General features: G+C 45.5%; 1 protein-coding gene across 5 annotated transcripts in view; it reads right to left on the bottom strand.

The window, feature by feature from the left end:
* Positions 1 to 995: 995 nt before the first annotated feature.
* LURAP1 (leucine rich adaptor protein 1) overlaps positions 996 to 17,102 on the bottom strand; it is a 25,926-nt gene continuing 9,819 nt past the window's right edge. For all 5 annotated transcript variants that reach the window (XM_078331619.1, XM_078331618.1, XM_054259304.2 and 2 more), the window contains one exon: positions 996 to 5,967. In XM_078331619.1, coding sequence (XP_078187745.1) covers positions 5,446 to 5,967 — 522 coding nt within the window. In that variant the 3' untranslated portion in view covers positions 996 to 5,445. The remainder of the gene's footprint in view (positions 5,968 to 17,102) is intronic.

Here is a 17,102-nt window from a genome sequence, read left to right as displayed (position 1 = left end):
GATCTGCTGCTGGCTTTGAAGATGGTGAAAAGAGCCACAAATCAAGCACTGCAAGCAGCACCTAGAAGCTAGAGAAAGCAAGGAAACATTCTCCCCTGGAGCCCCCAGAAGGAATGTAGGCCTGTTGATGCTTTGACTTTAGCCTGGTGAAACTGATTTTGGACTTCACAACTGTAACGTAATAATTTTGTTTTTTAAGCCACTTGGTGGTAAATCATTACAGTGACAATAGGAAACTAATGTAGTGCCCCAGTTTCCGGGCAGCACGAATCTGTTGCCCTAGAAGAATAAAGTCTATGTGAGTGTAGGGCCTGGGAGGGAATCAGAGAAGACTTCCTAGAAGCCCCTGCAGTCAGGTTGATCTAGGTTATCACAGCTCATTTGTTACTGAACTAACCTTGAGCACATTTCTAAGCAAGACTATATTGTTAACAATGTAGTTTATAGGATTGCTAAAAAGTAAATTTAAACACATTTAATTTATAAATGACCAACTTTTCTTCCAGTCACATCTCCTTGTGGGCTAATACATATTCATCCTTCCATTCATTGAACAGGTGTCACTGAACACCCAGTGTGTGCCTGACACCATACACACAATGAGCTTGTGTCTGCTACAACCCCCAGGCGTTTCTCACTGAAGCTGCCACTGAGCTTCTAGTTGGCTCAGTACTCAACCTCAGTGCCCTCATCCTAAATGCAGGCCTTGGCCAGGCGTGGTGGCTCAAGCCCGCAATCCCAGCACTTTGGGTGACCTATCAAGTGGATCACTTGAGGTCAGGAGTTTGAGACCAGCCTGGCCTACATGGTGAAACCCCATCTCTACTAAAAGTACAAAAATTAGCCAGATGGTAGTGGCGTGCGCCTGGAGTCCCAGCTACTCAGGAGGCTGAAGCAGGAGAATCGCCTGAGCCTGGGAGGTAGAGGTTGCAGTGAGCCAAGATCGTGCCACTGTGCTCCAGTCCGGGCAACAGAGTGACACCCTCACTCTGTTATGAGTCTCAAATAAATTTATTTACTTATTTATTTATTATATAAAGTGGGCAGGCCTTTATATTGCCCACTCCCATGGTCTCATGTCCCAGCCTGCACCTCCCCCCTTATCTCCCCAGGCGCGGTTTCTGCAGCTTCCGTGAGCAGTCTCATTTTTGTCTTTACTCTGGTCCCGGACAAAAGCCACTACTGCACTTGAGGGCAGTATACTCCCTCTGATATTTTCCACACCTTGTTTTCATCTCATCCTCTCCTCTGTCTGCATTTCTCTCCCTTTTCTTACCTTCTCTTTCTTTGAGCTCTCAAGGAGCTGCACCCTATAAGCCAGAAAAGTCTAGAGAGAAGCTGAGCCTCAACCAGCCAATCTAGAGACAGGTAGAAGAGACCAAAGATACTGGATTTCCCAGGCTTCTCTGGTGGTGAACTGAAATCTAAAGTATTCAGCCAGGATGCCTAGACCTAAGTGGAATTCCCAGGCACCCTCACTTACCCCAGCTTTCCAGCCCACAACACTTTCAGGTGCCTATCCAATTGACCTTTAATTCCCTACCTGTGGAGCCACACCTGCTTCTGCAAGACCCATGTAAATTTCCTAATTTCACAGGTTCCCACTCCCACCTCTGCTTCTAACCCTTAAAGTCTGAAACGCTGAGCTCTATTCCTACGATGTCTGGAGCTACTAGCCCTCCTTCCCAGAAAAATGGTGGGTTCAGGATTGATTTTCCTCCTATCTGTGATCCACATTAGTGCATTCTTCCCCCTTCACCCAATCCAGTCTCAGGGTTTTCTTTCTTCAGAGCCTGCACCTCTTCCTCTAAAGATTAAGCTGCTTCTTTAGGAAGGGGTGAGAATGAAACATAACGGGAGAAATTTCTTTCAGTCCCTTTGGGCTTCAGCGGTGTTGACTGGAAATAGCTGGCCAAGTGATGAAGCTGTGGGCATGCAGGCTTGTGATCTGGGTTTTCTGACCTGGGCGTTGCCACAGCTTTACAATGGGTGGCGCTGGGCGAGTCTATGACTCATTTGCCTTTCTGTGCACTGAGGGAGCTGGTTTTGAGCTTGGTTGGAGGTTCCACCCAGCAACCCCAGCAGTCGTGCATAATGGCCACAAGAGGGCGGGCAACCTCTTCAGCTCACAAGTCTGCAGCCTGAACAAGTGAACTTCAAATAGGAATACTGTACAATGGCTTCTAAGAAGAAGGGTATGACTCCAGAACAATGTTGCTAAAGAGAAAAAAAAAAAGAAAGGCCAGGAATGGTGGCTAAGGCCTGTAATCCCAGCCCTTTGGGATGCTGAAGTGGGAGGATTGAGCCCAGGAGTTCGAGACCAGCCTGGGCAACATGACAAAACCATGTCTCTAGAAAAAATACAAAAAGTAACCCGGGCATGGTGACATGTGCCTGTAGTTGCAGTTACTTAGGAGGCTGAGGAGGATCACTTCAGCCCAGGGGGCAGCCGCTGCAGTGAGCCGAGACTGTACCACTGCACTCCAGGATGGGCAACGGAGTGAGACCCTGTCTTAGAAAAACAACAAGCTGGGCACAGTGGCTCACATCTGTAATCCCAGCACTTTGGAAGGCTGAGACGGGTGGATCACTTGAGGTCAGGAGTTCAAGACCAACTTGGTCAACATGTTGAAACCTTGTCTCTACTAAAAATACAAAAATTAGCTGGCCATGGTGGTGGTGCACATCTGTAATCCAGCCACTTGGGAGGCTAAGGCAGGAGAATCACTTGAACCCGGAAGGCAGAGGTTGCAGTGAGCCAAGATCACATCACTGCACTCCAGCTGGGATGACAGAGCGAGACTCCATCTCAAAAAACAAACAAAAAACAGGAAGGGTAGATAACCGAGGGCGCACTGCAAAATGGCAACAGAGTAAGGACTAGAATAGGAGATTCAAATTCTCAGTCTGAGGGGAAGTCAGGAGTCCCAAGGAGTTCTATGGAGAGGTCTTGTGAGCAGTGGAAAAGGCCGAAAATATACTTTGGAGATTTCAGTCATTTGAGGGGGTGAGAGGAGAAGAGAGGGTGTTTAGGGATGAGCCATGGACTGAATATTGCTCCAGAAGGACTGGGGTAGGAGTTTCAAAATGAGACTTGTGGAATTTAGGGAAACAGAGATGATCAGTGTGGCTTCCTTCCCTTCCCCAACACAGAATACAAAATAGAGAAGTGGCAGGAGTTATTCCAGGATTTGAGGAGGATGCCTTTTTTGCAGGACACAGTGAACAGCCAAAGTCATCTGACCTTCTTTTTCCTCTAGCATTCCAGTTTCAAGGCCCAGGAAAGGCAGGGACTAACAGATGGAGCAGTTACCCAGAATTCAGAGGATTAATCTCTACAAATTCATTCTCTGACACCAGCCACAGCTCTTGTCCCCCAACTCCGGGACTGTCCTCTCTCTGAGCCCCAGGTTGGCAGCTTTCCTGAATTCCTTCTATGATGTAATCTGTAATTCAGTAGAGCTCTGGGACCCAGGCTCAGGGCCAGTTCCCTGCTCCCTCCTCAGGTTCCAGGAGTCCGTCAGGGCTTGCTCTAAGGGAGGAAGTAAACAAGCCTTTCCCTTGCTCCCTCTCACCTTCCAGGATGGGGCAGGGGGACCAAAGAGCTTCTGTCTTTCCCTGCCACGCCCCCACACTGTAGCCCAGACAAGGCGATTCCTTGTGTCCCGACCTCAGGCAGGCATCCTTGTGACCAAATGGTGGAAGGCTGGGGACAGGGTGGGGGAAGGGCAGTCACAAAGTCAGAGAGGATTACACCTCCCCCATCCAAGATTCTGGTACACCCCCAGAGCTCTGAGACCTTGAGCTTCTCTCTCCCTGGCTCCCATCAACAAAGGCAGGGGAGGCCAGGACTCACCTGCATATAAAAGGCCTGGAGAAACTGAGAAGGCAAGGACACACAGAAGCTGAACTTCTTGGCAGGGAGATATGGAGTCAGAATACAGGAATAGGGCCAGACACAGTGACTCCTGCCTGTAATCTCAGCACTTTGAGAGGCTGAAGCAGAAGGACAGCTGGAGTCCAGGAGTTCAAGTCTACCCTAGGAAACATGGCAAAATGCTGTCTCTGGAAAAAACCACAAAACTTAACTAGGCATGGTGATGCATGCCTCTAGTTTTAGCTCCTCCGGAGGCTGAGGAGGGAGGATCACTTGAGTCCAGGAGATTGAGCCTGCAATGAGCACCACTGCATTCCAGCCTGGATGACAAAGTGAGAGCTTGTCTCAAAGAAACAACAAAACAAAAAACAGAATACAGGAATGGAGGCAACACAGGAACAGGGTAAGACAAGGGACTGTGGTGGGGCGGACCACACAGATTTGAGAGCAATAAGTGGAGACCCCTGAAAGCTTCTCTCCCTAAAAGCAGAGTCAGGAGTGCTGGCCCAGACAGGGATACAGGGATGGAGCCACAGAGGAAGTGAGATTCCCTAGGATAAAATGAGAACGCTCTATTTAAAAAGTAAGAACCTTCTGAAAAGAAGCACAAACATCTGACAGTGAAAGGCTTTCCTGCTAGGAGGAGTGACATCTTCATGTTCACTAGAAGTAATGGTATGGATAATAAATAATGTGATCACTTAGCAGCAGGGGCTCAGATACCCCTATATGACCTACCACCATCCAAGAGCTACCCATACTGGCAGGAAAGGACATCACTTAGCAGGTAGGAAGGGGCAAGTCCACCAGCCCAGAGCCTTCTGGGAGGGCCAACCCATAGAGGGTTAGTCCTGAATGTCCATGTCCCTCCTCAATCTTCCATCTTGGCCAAGAGAGGGGCCAAGGCTTCTAGACTTTGGGTAAAGTAATTACACCCCCATCTCTTCATCAGTGAACTCCTGGGGGTCCTAAATGCCTTAAATCCTTGCCTAGCTTCGGGGAATAGTAAGAGATACTTCACACCAGAAGCCACAGGTCAATCCTCTAGAGTCAGTATCTCTACAGAAATATCTCTAGGGGCCAGGCACAATCCTAGCACTTTGCGAGGCTGAGGTGGGAGAACCCCTTGAGCCCAGGAGTTTGAGACCAGCCTGGGTAACATAGGGAAACCCTGTCTCTACCAAAAAAAAAAAAATTAAAAATTAGCTGGGCAGGGTGGTACATGTCTGTGGTCCTAACTATGTGGGAGGCTGAGGTGGGAGGATTGCTTGAGCCCAGGAGGTCAAGGCTACAGTGAGCCATGATCATGCTGCTGCTCTCCAGCTTGAGTGACAGCATAAGACTGTCTCAAAAAAAAAAAAAAAAAAGAAAGAAAGAAAGAGCTCTAGGGACCCAATAATTGAGGGATAAAGGAAGAGCCTCCCTAGGTACCAGTAAATGATGAGCCAGGTTTCCATAGCAACTGATTTCAGTGCAGCCTCTTCCTAGTCTCAGACTGAGGGAGAATCAATTTTGAGGGAGACCACAAATAACAGATAAAAGAGGATTACAAAAGGGTGGAAAAGTTGTTACAAGAAGGTCACATCATCCTGGCACTGCTCCCAGAACCAGTGGGCCTCGAAGCCCAGCTTGGCACTGTCATCCTCTGGTGACTCAGGTGGTCCACCTTGAAGCCTCTCCCCTGGGGGCTTCCACACAGCCCTCAAACTCCCTAGCCTCATGGCTGTCACATCTACCTCAGTCCTGGCCCTCTCTCCACCAGCTATAATTTTTGCCCAGTCCATCTCAGGACGTGGAGCCCCAGGTGGGCCCTGTTCATCCAGCTCGCCAGGGGCCACTGTGTCCAGGAAGCTGCCAATAGAGACACTGTCCAGCCGGTCGGTGGTGCTGGTGTCTGGCAGGCTGTCCCAGCTGCCTCTCCTTGAGCGGCCTGGGCTCCCGCCTGTCAGGCTATATTGACTGCTGGTGAGGCTGCTGCAATGACTGGTCAACGTCCCCCGCTCTTCCAACAGCCAGCGCACTGCCTCGATGCCCTCATTCAAGGTCACCAGCTGCTGCAGGATCTTCACATCGATGGCTCGCAGGTAAGCCTGGGAGAGTGGGAGAAGGAATTAGTCCCAGTTCTGGGGTGTGGGTTTCCCCAGCGTTTCCATAGGCCCCTACCTTGTAGCCCAGCCAACCATGTTCCACTTGAAGATGATGGAATTATAATGGCTTGCAGTATGGGCTTCAGAAGCAGATGGACTGCAGCCTCAGATTTCAGCTCTACCACTGATTAGCCATATATTCTTTGACCCTCAGTCTCTTTATTTGCAAAACAGGACTAAATCACTTACCTCACAGGGTAGCTGTGAGGATTCTGAAATGCTGTCTATTAAGTAGTCAGCACAGTGTCTAGCACAGACGAAGGTCTCAGTAAATGCTAAGTATTAAAATCCAATCTTACTAAGCTTTGAACTTCATATTTAGGGTACCTTTTTTTTTGACAGGGAGTTTTGCCCTTGTTGCCCAGGCTGGAGTGCAGTGATGTGATCTTGGCTCATTGCAACCTCCACCTCCCGGGTTCAGGCAATTCTCCTGCCTCAGCCTCCCAATTAGCTGGGATTGCAGGCATGTGCCACCACACCCAGCTAATTTTGTATTTTTAGTAGAGACGGGGTTTCACCATGTTGGCCAGGCTGGTCTTGAACTCTTGGCTGCCCGCCTTGGCCTCCCAAAGTGCTGGGATTACAGGCATGAGCCACCGTGCCCGGCCACAGGGTACTGACTATTGAACCTGGCCAGATTCACCAGAAATACACAGAAACAAACAATAGCCAGAGGGGGTGTTAATCAGGAAGCAGAATGGGCCAAAAGGAGCAGGAGCTGGGGAATAAAGAGTTAACCTGGTTCCTTAGTCCCTTCAGCTCATTCGTAGCAGCCACTGAGGGAGAAAAGGGTTGACCAGAGCTTAGAAGGGTCAGAATCCCACTGGCTGGGCACTCAGGGCTTCTCCCCTGTACACACCAGCCTCCAATTTGACTTACAGGGTAATCTCAAGGGTCCCTTCCAGCTTAGATACACTGTTACCTTCCCTAAGCACAAGTCTGAACCTGTCTCTCCCTGCTCAAGAGCCTTCATGGGCTTTGCACAGCTCTTACAGAGTGCTGAATCTTAACATCTACAATAGCAGGGAACTCTGCCCTGCTCTTAGAGAATGAAAAATAAACATTTTAGCAGCTGGCATTCAAAATCCTGTAACATGTGGCTCTCACCCATCACTATAGCTTCACCTCTAGCATTTTGCCCTGTGAACCCAAGGCCCTGCCACAAATGACTTTAACATTAGTTTTATTTAGTTTTACTTGTATTTTATTATTATTTTTTGAGACAAGGTCTCTCTCCATCACTCAGGCTGGAGTCCAGTGGCACAATCATGGCTCATACAGCCTCCATCTCCTGGTCTCAAGCAATTCTCCCACCTCAGCCTCCCAAGGAGCTGAGACCACAGGTGTGCACCACCACATCTAGCTAATTTTATTTTTTGCAGAGACAAGGTCTCACCTTGTTGCCCAGGTTGGTCTCAAAACTCCTAGGCTCAAAGCCATTCTTCTACCATGGCCTCCCAAAGTGCTAGGATTATAGGTGTGAGCCACCACGCCCAGCCCAGTTTCACTTCCAATCAAAGTAGCAGAAGCACAGAGATTAAAGAAGCAAACAGTTCCACAAGATCACGAACATGAACGGTTCTCCCATCCTGGTTCTACATCCCAGAAACAACTATTATTATTTATTTAGCTATTTATTTTGGTATTTACCTCCTAATCTCCAAATAACATGCTTATATTGCTTTTTTTTTTTGAGACAGAGTCTCAAAAGTGCAGTGGTGCGATCTCAGCTCATTGCAACCTCCGCCTCCTGAGTTCGAGCAATTCTGCCTTAGCCTCCCAAGTAGCTGGGATTACAGGCATGCGCTACCACACCTGGCTAATTTTTATTATTTTTTGTGTGTGACAGAATCTCGCTCTGTCACCAGGCTGTAGTGCAGTGGTGCAGTCTCGGCTCACTGCAACCTCCACCTCCCAGGTTCAAGTGATTCTCCTGTCCCAGACTCCCGAATAGCTGGGATTACAGGCGTCCGCCACCACACCTGGTGAACTTTTGCATTTTCAGTAGACACAGGGTTTTGCCACGTTGGCCAGGCTGGTCTCAAACTCTTGACCTCAGGTGATCCACCCATCCCAGCCTCCCAAAGTGCTGGGATTACAGGCATGAGCCACCGCACCTGGCATTTTTTTTTTTTTAGATGGAGTCTCGCTCTATCGCCCAGCCTAGAGTGTAGTGGTGTGATCTTGGCTCACCGCAACCACTGCCTTCAATCAATTATCGTGCTTCAGCCTCCCGAGTACCTGGGACCACAGGTACCCATAACCATGCCTGGCTAATTTTTGTATTTTTAGTAGAGACAGGGGTTCACCATGTTAGCCAGGCTGGTCTTGAACTCCTGACCTCCTGAACTCTGCCCACTTTGGCCTCCTAAACTGCTGGGATTATAGGCATGAGCCATCGCACCTAACCAGGATTTAACTTTCGTCCCACTCCCACTCCCACTCCCCAGCCACACAGATACCCTTCCCATCTTCTATCCTCAAAATAGGTAATAAAATTAATCAGGGTTTATTATAGTTACTTTTTATTTCTTACAACTTTTTATCCTTAGAATTATTATTATTGTATTACTACTTTGCTGTGTAGTTATCAGCAAGTCAACTTCAAACACTCCCTCAATTGTCTGAATTTCCCTCTCCAGGCTTTCGAACTCATCCCATGTCCTATCTATTCCATCTTCTGAGTGGCATCTCTTAAGTCTATCTGTTCTTGCTGCACAATTGCTCTCCAGGGATCTCCCTTCATTATCATCTTGGGAATTCCGTTGCCTCTTTCCTTAGCTGGATCCCTTGTTTCTTAGAGTCCTTATCTTTTTTCTCGATTTACTCCTTCCTTTGGGTGAATGGTTCTCTCCCTCTAGTAGTGTCCTGAGAAAGTTGGCATAAGAGGTAAATTTATTGAAGCTTTGCATTTTTTAAAATGTTATTACACATCCATAAGAAAGAATGAAATCGTGTCCCTTGCAGCAACATGTATGCAACTGGAGGCTATGATCATAAGTGAACTGATGCAGGAGCAGAAAACCAAATACTGCACGTTCTAACTATAAATGGGAGCTAAACATTGGGTACATGAACATAAAGATGGCAACAATAGACACTAGGGACTATTAGACGAAGGAGGGAGGTGGGGGCAAGGATTGAAAAAAAAATTGCTAGGTACTATGCTCACTTCCTGGGTGATGGGTTCAACCGTACCCTAAATCTCAGCATCATGTGATATACCCATGTAACAAACCTGCACATGTACCCCACTCTGAATCTAAAATAAAAGTTGGGCTGGGCATGGTGGCTCTTGCCTGTAATTCCAGCACTTGGGGTGGCCAAGACAGGAGGATCACTTGAATACAGGAGTTTGAGGCCAGCCTAGGTAACAGGGTGAGACCCTGTCTCTATAAAAAATTTAAAAATTAGTCAGGTGTGGTGGTATGTGCCTGTAGACCAGCTACTTGGGAGGCTGAGGTGAGAGGACTGCTTGAGCCTGGGAGATCAAGGCTGCAGTGAGCCATGATGGTGCCACTGTACTCCAGCCTGGGTGACAGAATGAGATTGCTCTCAAGATAAAATAAAAGTTGAAATTATTTTTAAAAAGTTATTAATCTTTCCTAACACTATTGATAGTTTGGCTGAATATAGAATTCCAGGTTGAAAATAATTCTTCCTCAGAAGTTAAGGCACTGTTTCATTGTCTTTTATTTTCTGAGACAGGGTCTCACTCTATAGCCCAGGCTGGAGTGCAGTGGCACAATCATGGCTCACTACAATCTTGATCCCCTGGGCTCAAGAGATTCTCCTGCCTCATCCTCCTGAGTAATTGGGACTACAGGCCTCTACCACTACACCTGGCTAATTTTTAAAATTTTTTGGTAGATGAGGGTCTTACTATGTTGCCCAGGATGGTCTCAAACTCCTGAGCTCAAGGGATCTGCCCACCTCGCACCCAGCCTCCTTTTTTAATTTTCAGTGTTAGCCTTTAAAAATCTAATGCCATGGCTGGGTGCAGTGGCTCACGCCTGTAATTCCAGCACTTTGGGAGGCTGAGGCAGGCAGATCACCTGAGGTCGGGAGTTCGAGACCAGCCTGACCAACATGGAGAAACCCTGTCTCTGGTAAAAAATACAAAATTAGCCAGGCGTGGTGACAGATGCCTGTAATCCCAGCTACACAGGAGGCTGAGACAGGAGAATCGCTTGAACCCAGGAGGTGGAGGTTGCAGTGAGCCAAGATCATGCTATTGTACTCCAGCCTGGGCAACAAGAGCAAAACTCCATCTCAAAAAAAAAAAATCTAATGCCATTCCAATTTCTGATCCTTTGTACATGACCCTTTTCCCAGAAGTTTTTAGGATCTTCTCTGTTCCCAGTGTTCTGTTTTCACTGCAATTTGCCATGGTGTGACTTACTTTCATCCACTGAGTTAGCCACTTGATGGGCCTTTTCAATCTGGAAGCTTATGTCCTTCAGTTCTGGGAGATATTCTTTAATTATTTCTTTGATGATTATCCTCCAGTATTTTTCTGTTCTTTCTGGGAATCCTATTACTTGGATAGAGGGTGTCCTGAACTGATCCTTTATGGGTTTTTTTTCACTCTTGCATCTCTTTCTATATTTGCTCTAGTTTCTAAGATATTTCAACATTGTCAACTCTTTTTCTTCTTTCTTTTTTTTTTTTTGAGTTGGAGTCTCACTGTTGTCACCCAACTGGAGTGCACTGGTGCGTGTCTTGGCTCACTGCCTCCCTCTCCTGGGTTAAAGTGATTTTCATGATTCAGCCTCTCAAGTAACTGGAATTACAGGTGTCCACCACCACACCTGGCTAATTTTTTAATTTTTAGTACAATGGGGTTTCACCATGTTGGTCAGGCTGCTCTCAAACTCCTGACCTCAGGTGATCTGCCTGCCTTAGCCTCCCAAGTTCTGGGATTACAGGCATGAGCCAACACACCCAGCCTATTATCAACTCTTGAGTTTTTCTTTTTTTTCCCCCTATAATGTGTTTTTTTCCAAGTATTGTTTCTAGTTCTCTGAATGTCTTCCTTTTTTACAGCTTCTTGTTTTTGTCATGACTACAACATTATCTTTTATCTCTTTGAGGATATTCTTAATGATTTTATAAGTTCGTATCTCTCTGTATTATCTCCATGTCATTCAAATTGCCTTTCCTTTTATTTATTTTTTTTTCTTTTTGAGACAGAGTCTTGCTCTGTTGCAGGCTGGAGTGCAGTGGCACAATCTTGGTTCACTGCAACCTCTGCCTCCTGGGTTCAAGCAATTCTTGTGCCTCAATATCCCGAGTAACTGGGATTACAGGCACCTGCCACCACAACCAGCTAATTTTTGTATTTTCAGTAAAGACGAGTTTTCACCATGTTGGCCAGGCTGGTCTCAAACTCCTGACCTCAAGTGATCAGCCCACCTTGGCCTCCCAAAGTGTTGAAATTACAGGGGTGAGCCACTGTGCCTGGCCTTAAGTTGCTTTCTCCTATTTATTTAGGTCTATATAGGAGGTCAAATGTCTATGATCTTTAACTGCTCCTCACTTCAGAGTAGATCTCTAAAATGACTGGAAGCAGTATATGCATGAAGCTTGCCAACTCTGATCCTCACTACAGGATGATCTGATTGGGCCATTTAATTGGAGGTCTAAAGTCTGTATCTTTTTTCTCTTGAATTCATCATATTCTCCATATTATGCCAATCTAGAAAGTATAACGTAAGCAAGGCTCCCAGTATCCTAGAAGCCAAGTAGGGGTAAAGGCTGGGAGAGGTATTTCATGATATTTAGTACTTTTTAAGGTTTTTGTAGAGACAGAGTCTCTCTATGTTGTCTAGGCTGGAGTGCATTGATGTGATCATAGCTCACTGTAGCTTCAGACTCCTGGGCTCAAGCGATCCTCTCACCTCGGCCTCCCAAAGTGCTATGATTACAGACATAAGCCATTGCACCTGGTCGTATTTAGTATATTTTTATTTAGTCCCTCTTGCCCTCAACTATGCTTGGTATCTTTTAATCTAGAGACCTTCTGTTCTATTCTATATATATAGTCATTTGTCACTTAACAATGGGGATATGCTTAGAGAAATGCACCATTAGGCAATTTTGTTGCTGTGCAAACATGAGAGTGTAACTGCACAAACTAGATAACATTTAAAATTTTATATACTTTTTATTTTTATTTATTTATTTATGTTTGAGATGGAGTCTTGCTCTGTCACCAAGGCTAGAGTGCAGTGGTACGATCTCAGCTCACTGCAACCTCCGCCTCCTAAGTTCAAGAGAGTCTCCTGCCTCAGCCTCCCAGGTAGCTAAGATTAGAGGCACCAACAACCATGTCCGGCTAATTTTCGTATTTTTAGTAGAGACAGGGTTTCATCATCTTGGCCAGGCTGGTCTCGAACTCCTGACCTCGTGATCCACCTGCCTCAGCCTCCCAAAGTGCTGGGATTATAGGCTTGAGCCAGTGGCCAAAAATTTATTTACTTTTTAAAATATGGAAAACAAAATGTCCTAGCACAATTATTGAATATCAATACCTACTTGATCTGTTATGCCAATATCAAGTGCCCTATATCATATTTGTATTTGTATATATGCTGTGTTACAATCTTATGGAAACACTGTGTAACTGATGCTGTCCATCATTGACCGAAACATCATATAAATATGTGTATATATGTATTTATGTGTGTACATACTTATATATACATGTTTATTTTACATATATGTGTATATATACATACACATTATAAATGTTTATTTGACATATGTAGTCTATCATTGATCAAAATGTTTATATGGTAATCCCAGCACTTTGGGAGGCTGAGAGGTCAGAAGTTCAAAACCAACATGGCAAAACCCCATCTCTACTAAAAATTTAAAAATTAGCTGGGTATTGTGGTTCTCACCTTTAATCCCAGCTGCTCAGGAGGCTGAGGCAGGAGAACCGCTTGAACCCAGAAGGCAGAGGTTACAGTGAGCAGAGATGGCACCACTGTACTCTAGCTTGGGTGACACAGCAAGTCTCTGATTAAAAAAAAAAGCTTACATGGATGTTTATATGTTATATGTGGTCTGACATTGACCAAAGTGTCATTATATGTATATTTACATATACAGGTCAGATCCCACAGGTCACACACACATAATTAATGCTTTTTTGTATTTGAAAAATGCTTATTGAATTATTCAGGAAATAATTGTTTTATTCACATCTATGATAAACCAGAGGAAGATCAAGTATTAATATTTGTACACTGAGGCCAGGTAGAGTGGCTTACTCCTGTAATCCCAGCACTTTGGGAGGTTGAGGCAGGTGGATCACCTGAGGTCAGGAGTTTGCGACCAGCCTGGCCAACATGATGAAACCCTGTCTCTACTAAAAATACTAAAATTAGCCAGGCATTGTGGCACACACATCTGTAATCCCAGCTAATCGGGAGGCTGAGACAGGAAAATTGCTTGAACTTGGGAGGTGGAGGTTGTGGTGAGCCGAGATCGCACCACTGCAATCCAGCCTGGGCAACAGAGCGAAGCTCCATGTGAAAAAAAATATATATTTGTACATTGAGAAAATTAGACACTAGAATTAAATGGACCTGGCTTTGAATTCCAGTTTTGCCATTAATGAGCCATATGAAATTGAAAGTTATTTCATTAAACCTTCATTTCTTTATTAGAATATGAGGATACTATCTAAAGGTTTGTCATGAGACATCGAAGGAACATATTAACATGCATAGCATACCACCTGACAGTACCATAAATCAGTAAATGGTAGGCTATTTGGCTCTACATATTACTATGGTCGACTTATTTACTATGTATGATATTATATGTGTGTGTGTGTGTGTGTGTGTGTGTGTGTGTGTGTGTGTGTGTGTATGTGTGCAGGTTTTCATAAGTTTCTGGCTCATAAGTCCCATAGCCATTGTTACAGTTTGTGTTATAATTCTGGGGCACTCAGAAGTAGGCTTCAAAAATAGGGTCTCTTTCTGACCTTCTCCTGTCCTCCTCTCACCTGCTCAGGGTAGAACTCTAATCTGATTGTGGGTCATAAGACCCTCATTTGAGGGAGGGTCTTGACTCATACCCTGGAGGAAGGAATGCCACAGAAAGAGGCCAAGAAGAATCTAAACAGACAGGCTTTGCAGGGTTTAGATCAGACCTTTTTGTCCAATTACATTTTGATACGGTTGTCCATGTTTCAATCGCGGACAACCAACAGTCTCTTTAAAAGGCCCAAAGGACCAGGCACGGTGGCTTAAGCCTGTAATCCCAACACTCTGGGGGTCTGAGGTGGGAGGACTGCTTGAGCCCAGGAGTTCGAGACCAGCCTGGGCAACAAAGGGAAACCCTGTTTCTACCCCTCCAAAAAAAAAAATTAGTTGAGTGTGGTAGTGCACACCAATAGTCCCAGCTACTTAGAAGGCTGAAGTGGGAGGACTGCTTGAGTCAGAGAATTAAAGGCTGCAGTAAGCTGTGATAGTGCTGCTGCACTCCAGCCTGGGCAACGGAGTGAGAGCTTGTCTCAAAACATAAAAAAAGGTCCCCAACAACAGGATTCAGGGAGCTTCCAAATAGTTGAACACATGGAGGTTCCTGGAGGGTGGTACACCCAGGGAGAGCACAGAAGTTTCATGCCCCTTCCCATATGCCTTGCCCTATGCATCTCTTCATCTATATCCTTTGTAATATCCTTATAATAAACCAGTAAATGTGTTTCCCTGAGTTCTGTGAGGCACTCTAGCAAATCAATCAAACCCAAGGAGGGGGTTATAGGAACGCCAGTTTGAAGCTGGTTGGCCAGAAGCTCAGAAGGCCCAGACTTATGACTAGTGTTTGAAGAGCCAGACAGTCTTGGGGACTGAGCCCTCAATCTGTGGGATATAACACTGTCTCTAGGTAGACAGAGTTGAAATTAAATTAGTGGATACCCAGCTTGTGTCTGCTGCAGAACTGATTGTTTGCTTACTTGCTGGTGGGAAGAAATCCTCACATATTTTGGGGTCTTCCGTGTTAATGATTATTGTTGTGTTGTATTAAGTGAAAAAATTTTTTAAAAAACATAGTTTAGGTTTTTTTTTTACTTGTTTTTGTTTTTTAATTGAGACAGAGTTTCGCTCTTGTTGCCCAAGCTGGAGTGCAATGGCACGATCGCAGCTCACCACAACCTCTGCCTCCCAGGTTCAAGCAATTCTCCTTCCACGGCCTCCCAAGTAGCTGGGACTATAAGGCATGAAACACCACACCCAGCTAATTTTGTATTTTTAGTAGAGACAGGGTTTCTCCGTGTTGGTCAGGTTGGTCTCGAACTCCTGACCTCAGGTGATCTGCCTCAGCCTCCCAAAGTGCTGGGATTACAGGCATCAGCCACCATGTCCAGCCCAGTTTAGGATCTTCTAAATACTATGGCAAAAGCATAGAACAAAATTTTATACCTGAAATTATTTGTATTTTTGGAAGAACATCACAACTCTAATTCAATTAAACAAATGGATTTTCTTTTTTTTTGTTTTCATTCTTTTTTTAACAGATTCCCAAACTATATATATATATATTTTTTTTTTTCTTTCTTTTTTTTCTAAAGACAGAGTCTTGCTCTTGTTTCCCAGGCTAGAGTGCAATGGCATGATCTCAGCTCACTACAACCTCCACCTCCTGGGTTCAAGCAATTCTCCTACTTCAGCCTCCCAAGTAGCTGAGATTATGGGCATGTGCCACCACACCTGGCTGATTTTTGTATTTTTAGTAGAGACAGGGTTTCACCATGTTGGCCAGGCTGGTCTCAAATTCCTGACCTCAGATGATCCACCCGCCTCCGTCTCCCAAAGTGCTGGGATTACAGGCATGAGCCACTTTGCCTGGCTGGGTACATGGATTTTCTAATAATTACAAAGATAATGGAGACATTGTCCCTGCTTAATAGAAGCTTGCAGTCTCAATAAGGGGAGATAAACATAAATGAGATATCACAGACTGTACAGACTATTAATAACCTGATAAAGGAGATTATCCTCAATTATTTCATCCTAGAGACAAATATACGAACAGTGAAAACACCTGTCCATGACCAAACTAAATGCATTAAACAAAACTCCTCATACTAAAAACACTTTTCCTGCTGTTTTCCCCTCCCTCCTTTCCTTCTTTTCTTCCTCCCTCCATCCCTCCCTTCCTTCCTCTTTCCAAAACTTACATCTCCAGCCCGTCACGGTGGCTTACATCTGTAATCCCAGCACTTTGAGAGGCTGAGGCAGGTGGATCACCCGAGGTCAGGAGTTCAAGAACAACATGGTGAAACACGTCTCTACTAAAAATACAAAATTAGCTGAGCGTGGTGGTGGGCATGTGTAATCGCAGCTACTCAGGAGGCTGAGGCAGTAGAATCACTTGAATCTGGGAGGCAGAGGTTGCAGGGAGATGAGATTTCACCACTGCACTCCAGCCTAAGCAACAAAGCAAGAATCCATCTCAAAAAAAGAAATACAAAAAAACCAAAACTTACATCTCCAGTCTTCTGCTAGATAAAGAAGTAGCTGGCACCTGGTTGCACAGATAGGGAGGGGCTCTTAGAATATGACTTTTAAACATTCAGCCAGCCCTTTTGTTTTCAGCCCCACTTGTGCCCCCAGTTCCAGAAAAACCTGGTGCTTCCAACCCCTAAGATCTTTGAGGGTTTTCGCAGCATAAAATGTGTTGCCTTGGCCAGGTATGGTGGCTCATGCCTGTAATCCCAACACTTTGGAAGGGCGAGGCAGGCAGAACACCTGAAGTCAGGAGTTGGAGACCAGCCTGACCAACATGGAGAAACACCATCTCTACTAAAAATACAAAATTAGCTGGGCGTGGTAGCGCATGGCTATAATTCCAGCTACTCAGGAGGCTGAGGCAGAGGTTGCAGTGAGCTGAGATTGTGCCATTGCACTCCAACCTGGGTAACAAGAGTGAAACTCCATCTCAAAAAGAACAAAAAAAAGCGTTGCTTTTCAGCTTTTTCCACTGCTGACTTGGGACTGAGCATTTTTTAAGTCCGAGTTAGTTGCCACTCTTCCTTCTGCATTTCAGCTTCCTAAATTCTG

This window comes from Callithrix jacchus, chromosome 7 (assembly GCF_049354715.1).
Source record: "Callithrix jacchus isolate 240 chromosome 7, calJac240_pri, whole genome shotgun sequence".
Classification (NCBI taxonomy): domain Eukaryota; kingdom Metazoa; phylum Chordata; class Mammalia; order Primates; family Cebidae; genus Callithrix; species Callithrix jacchus.
This window is presented reverse-complemented; position numbering and strand designations above follow the sequence as displayed.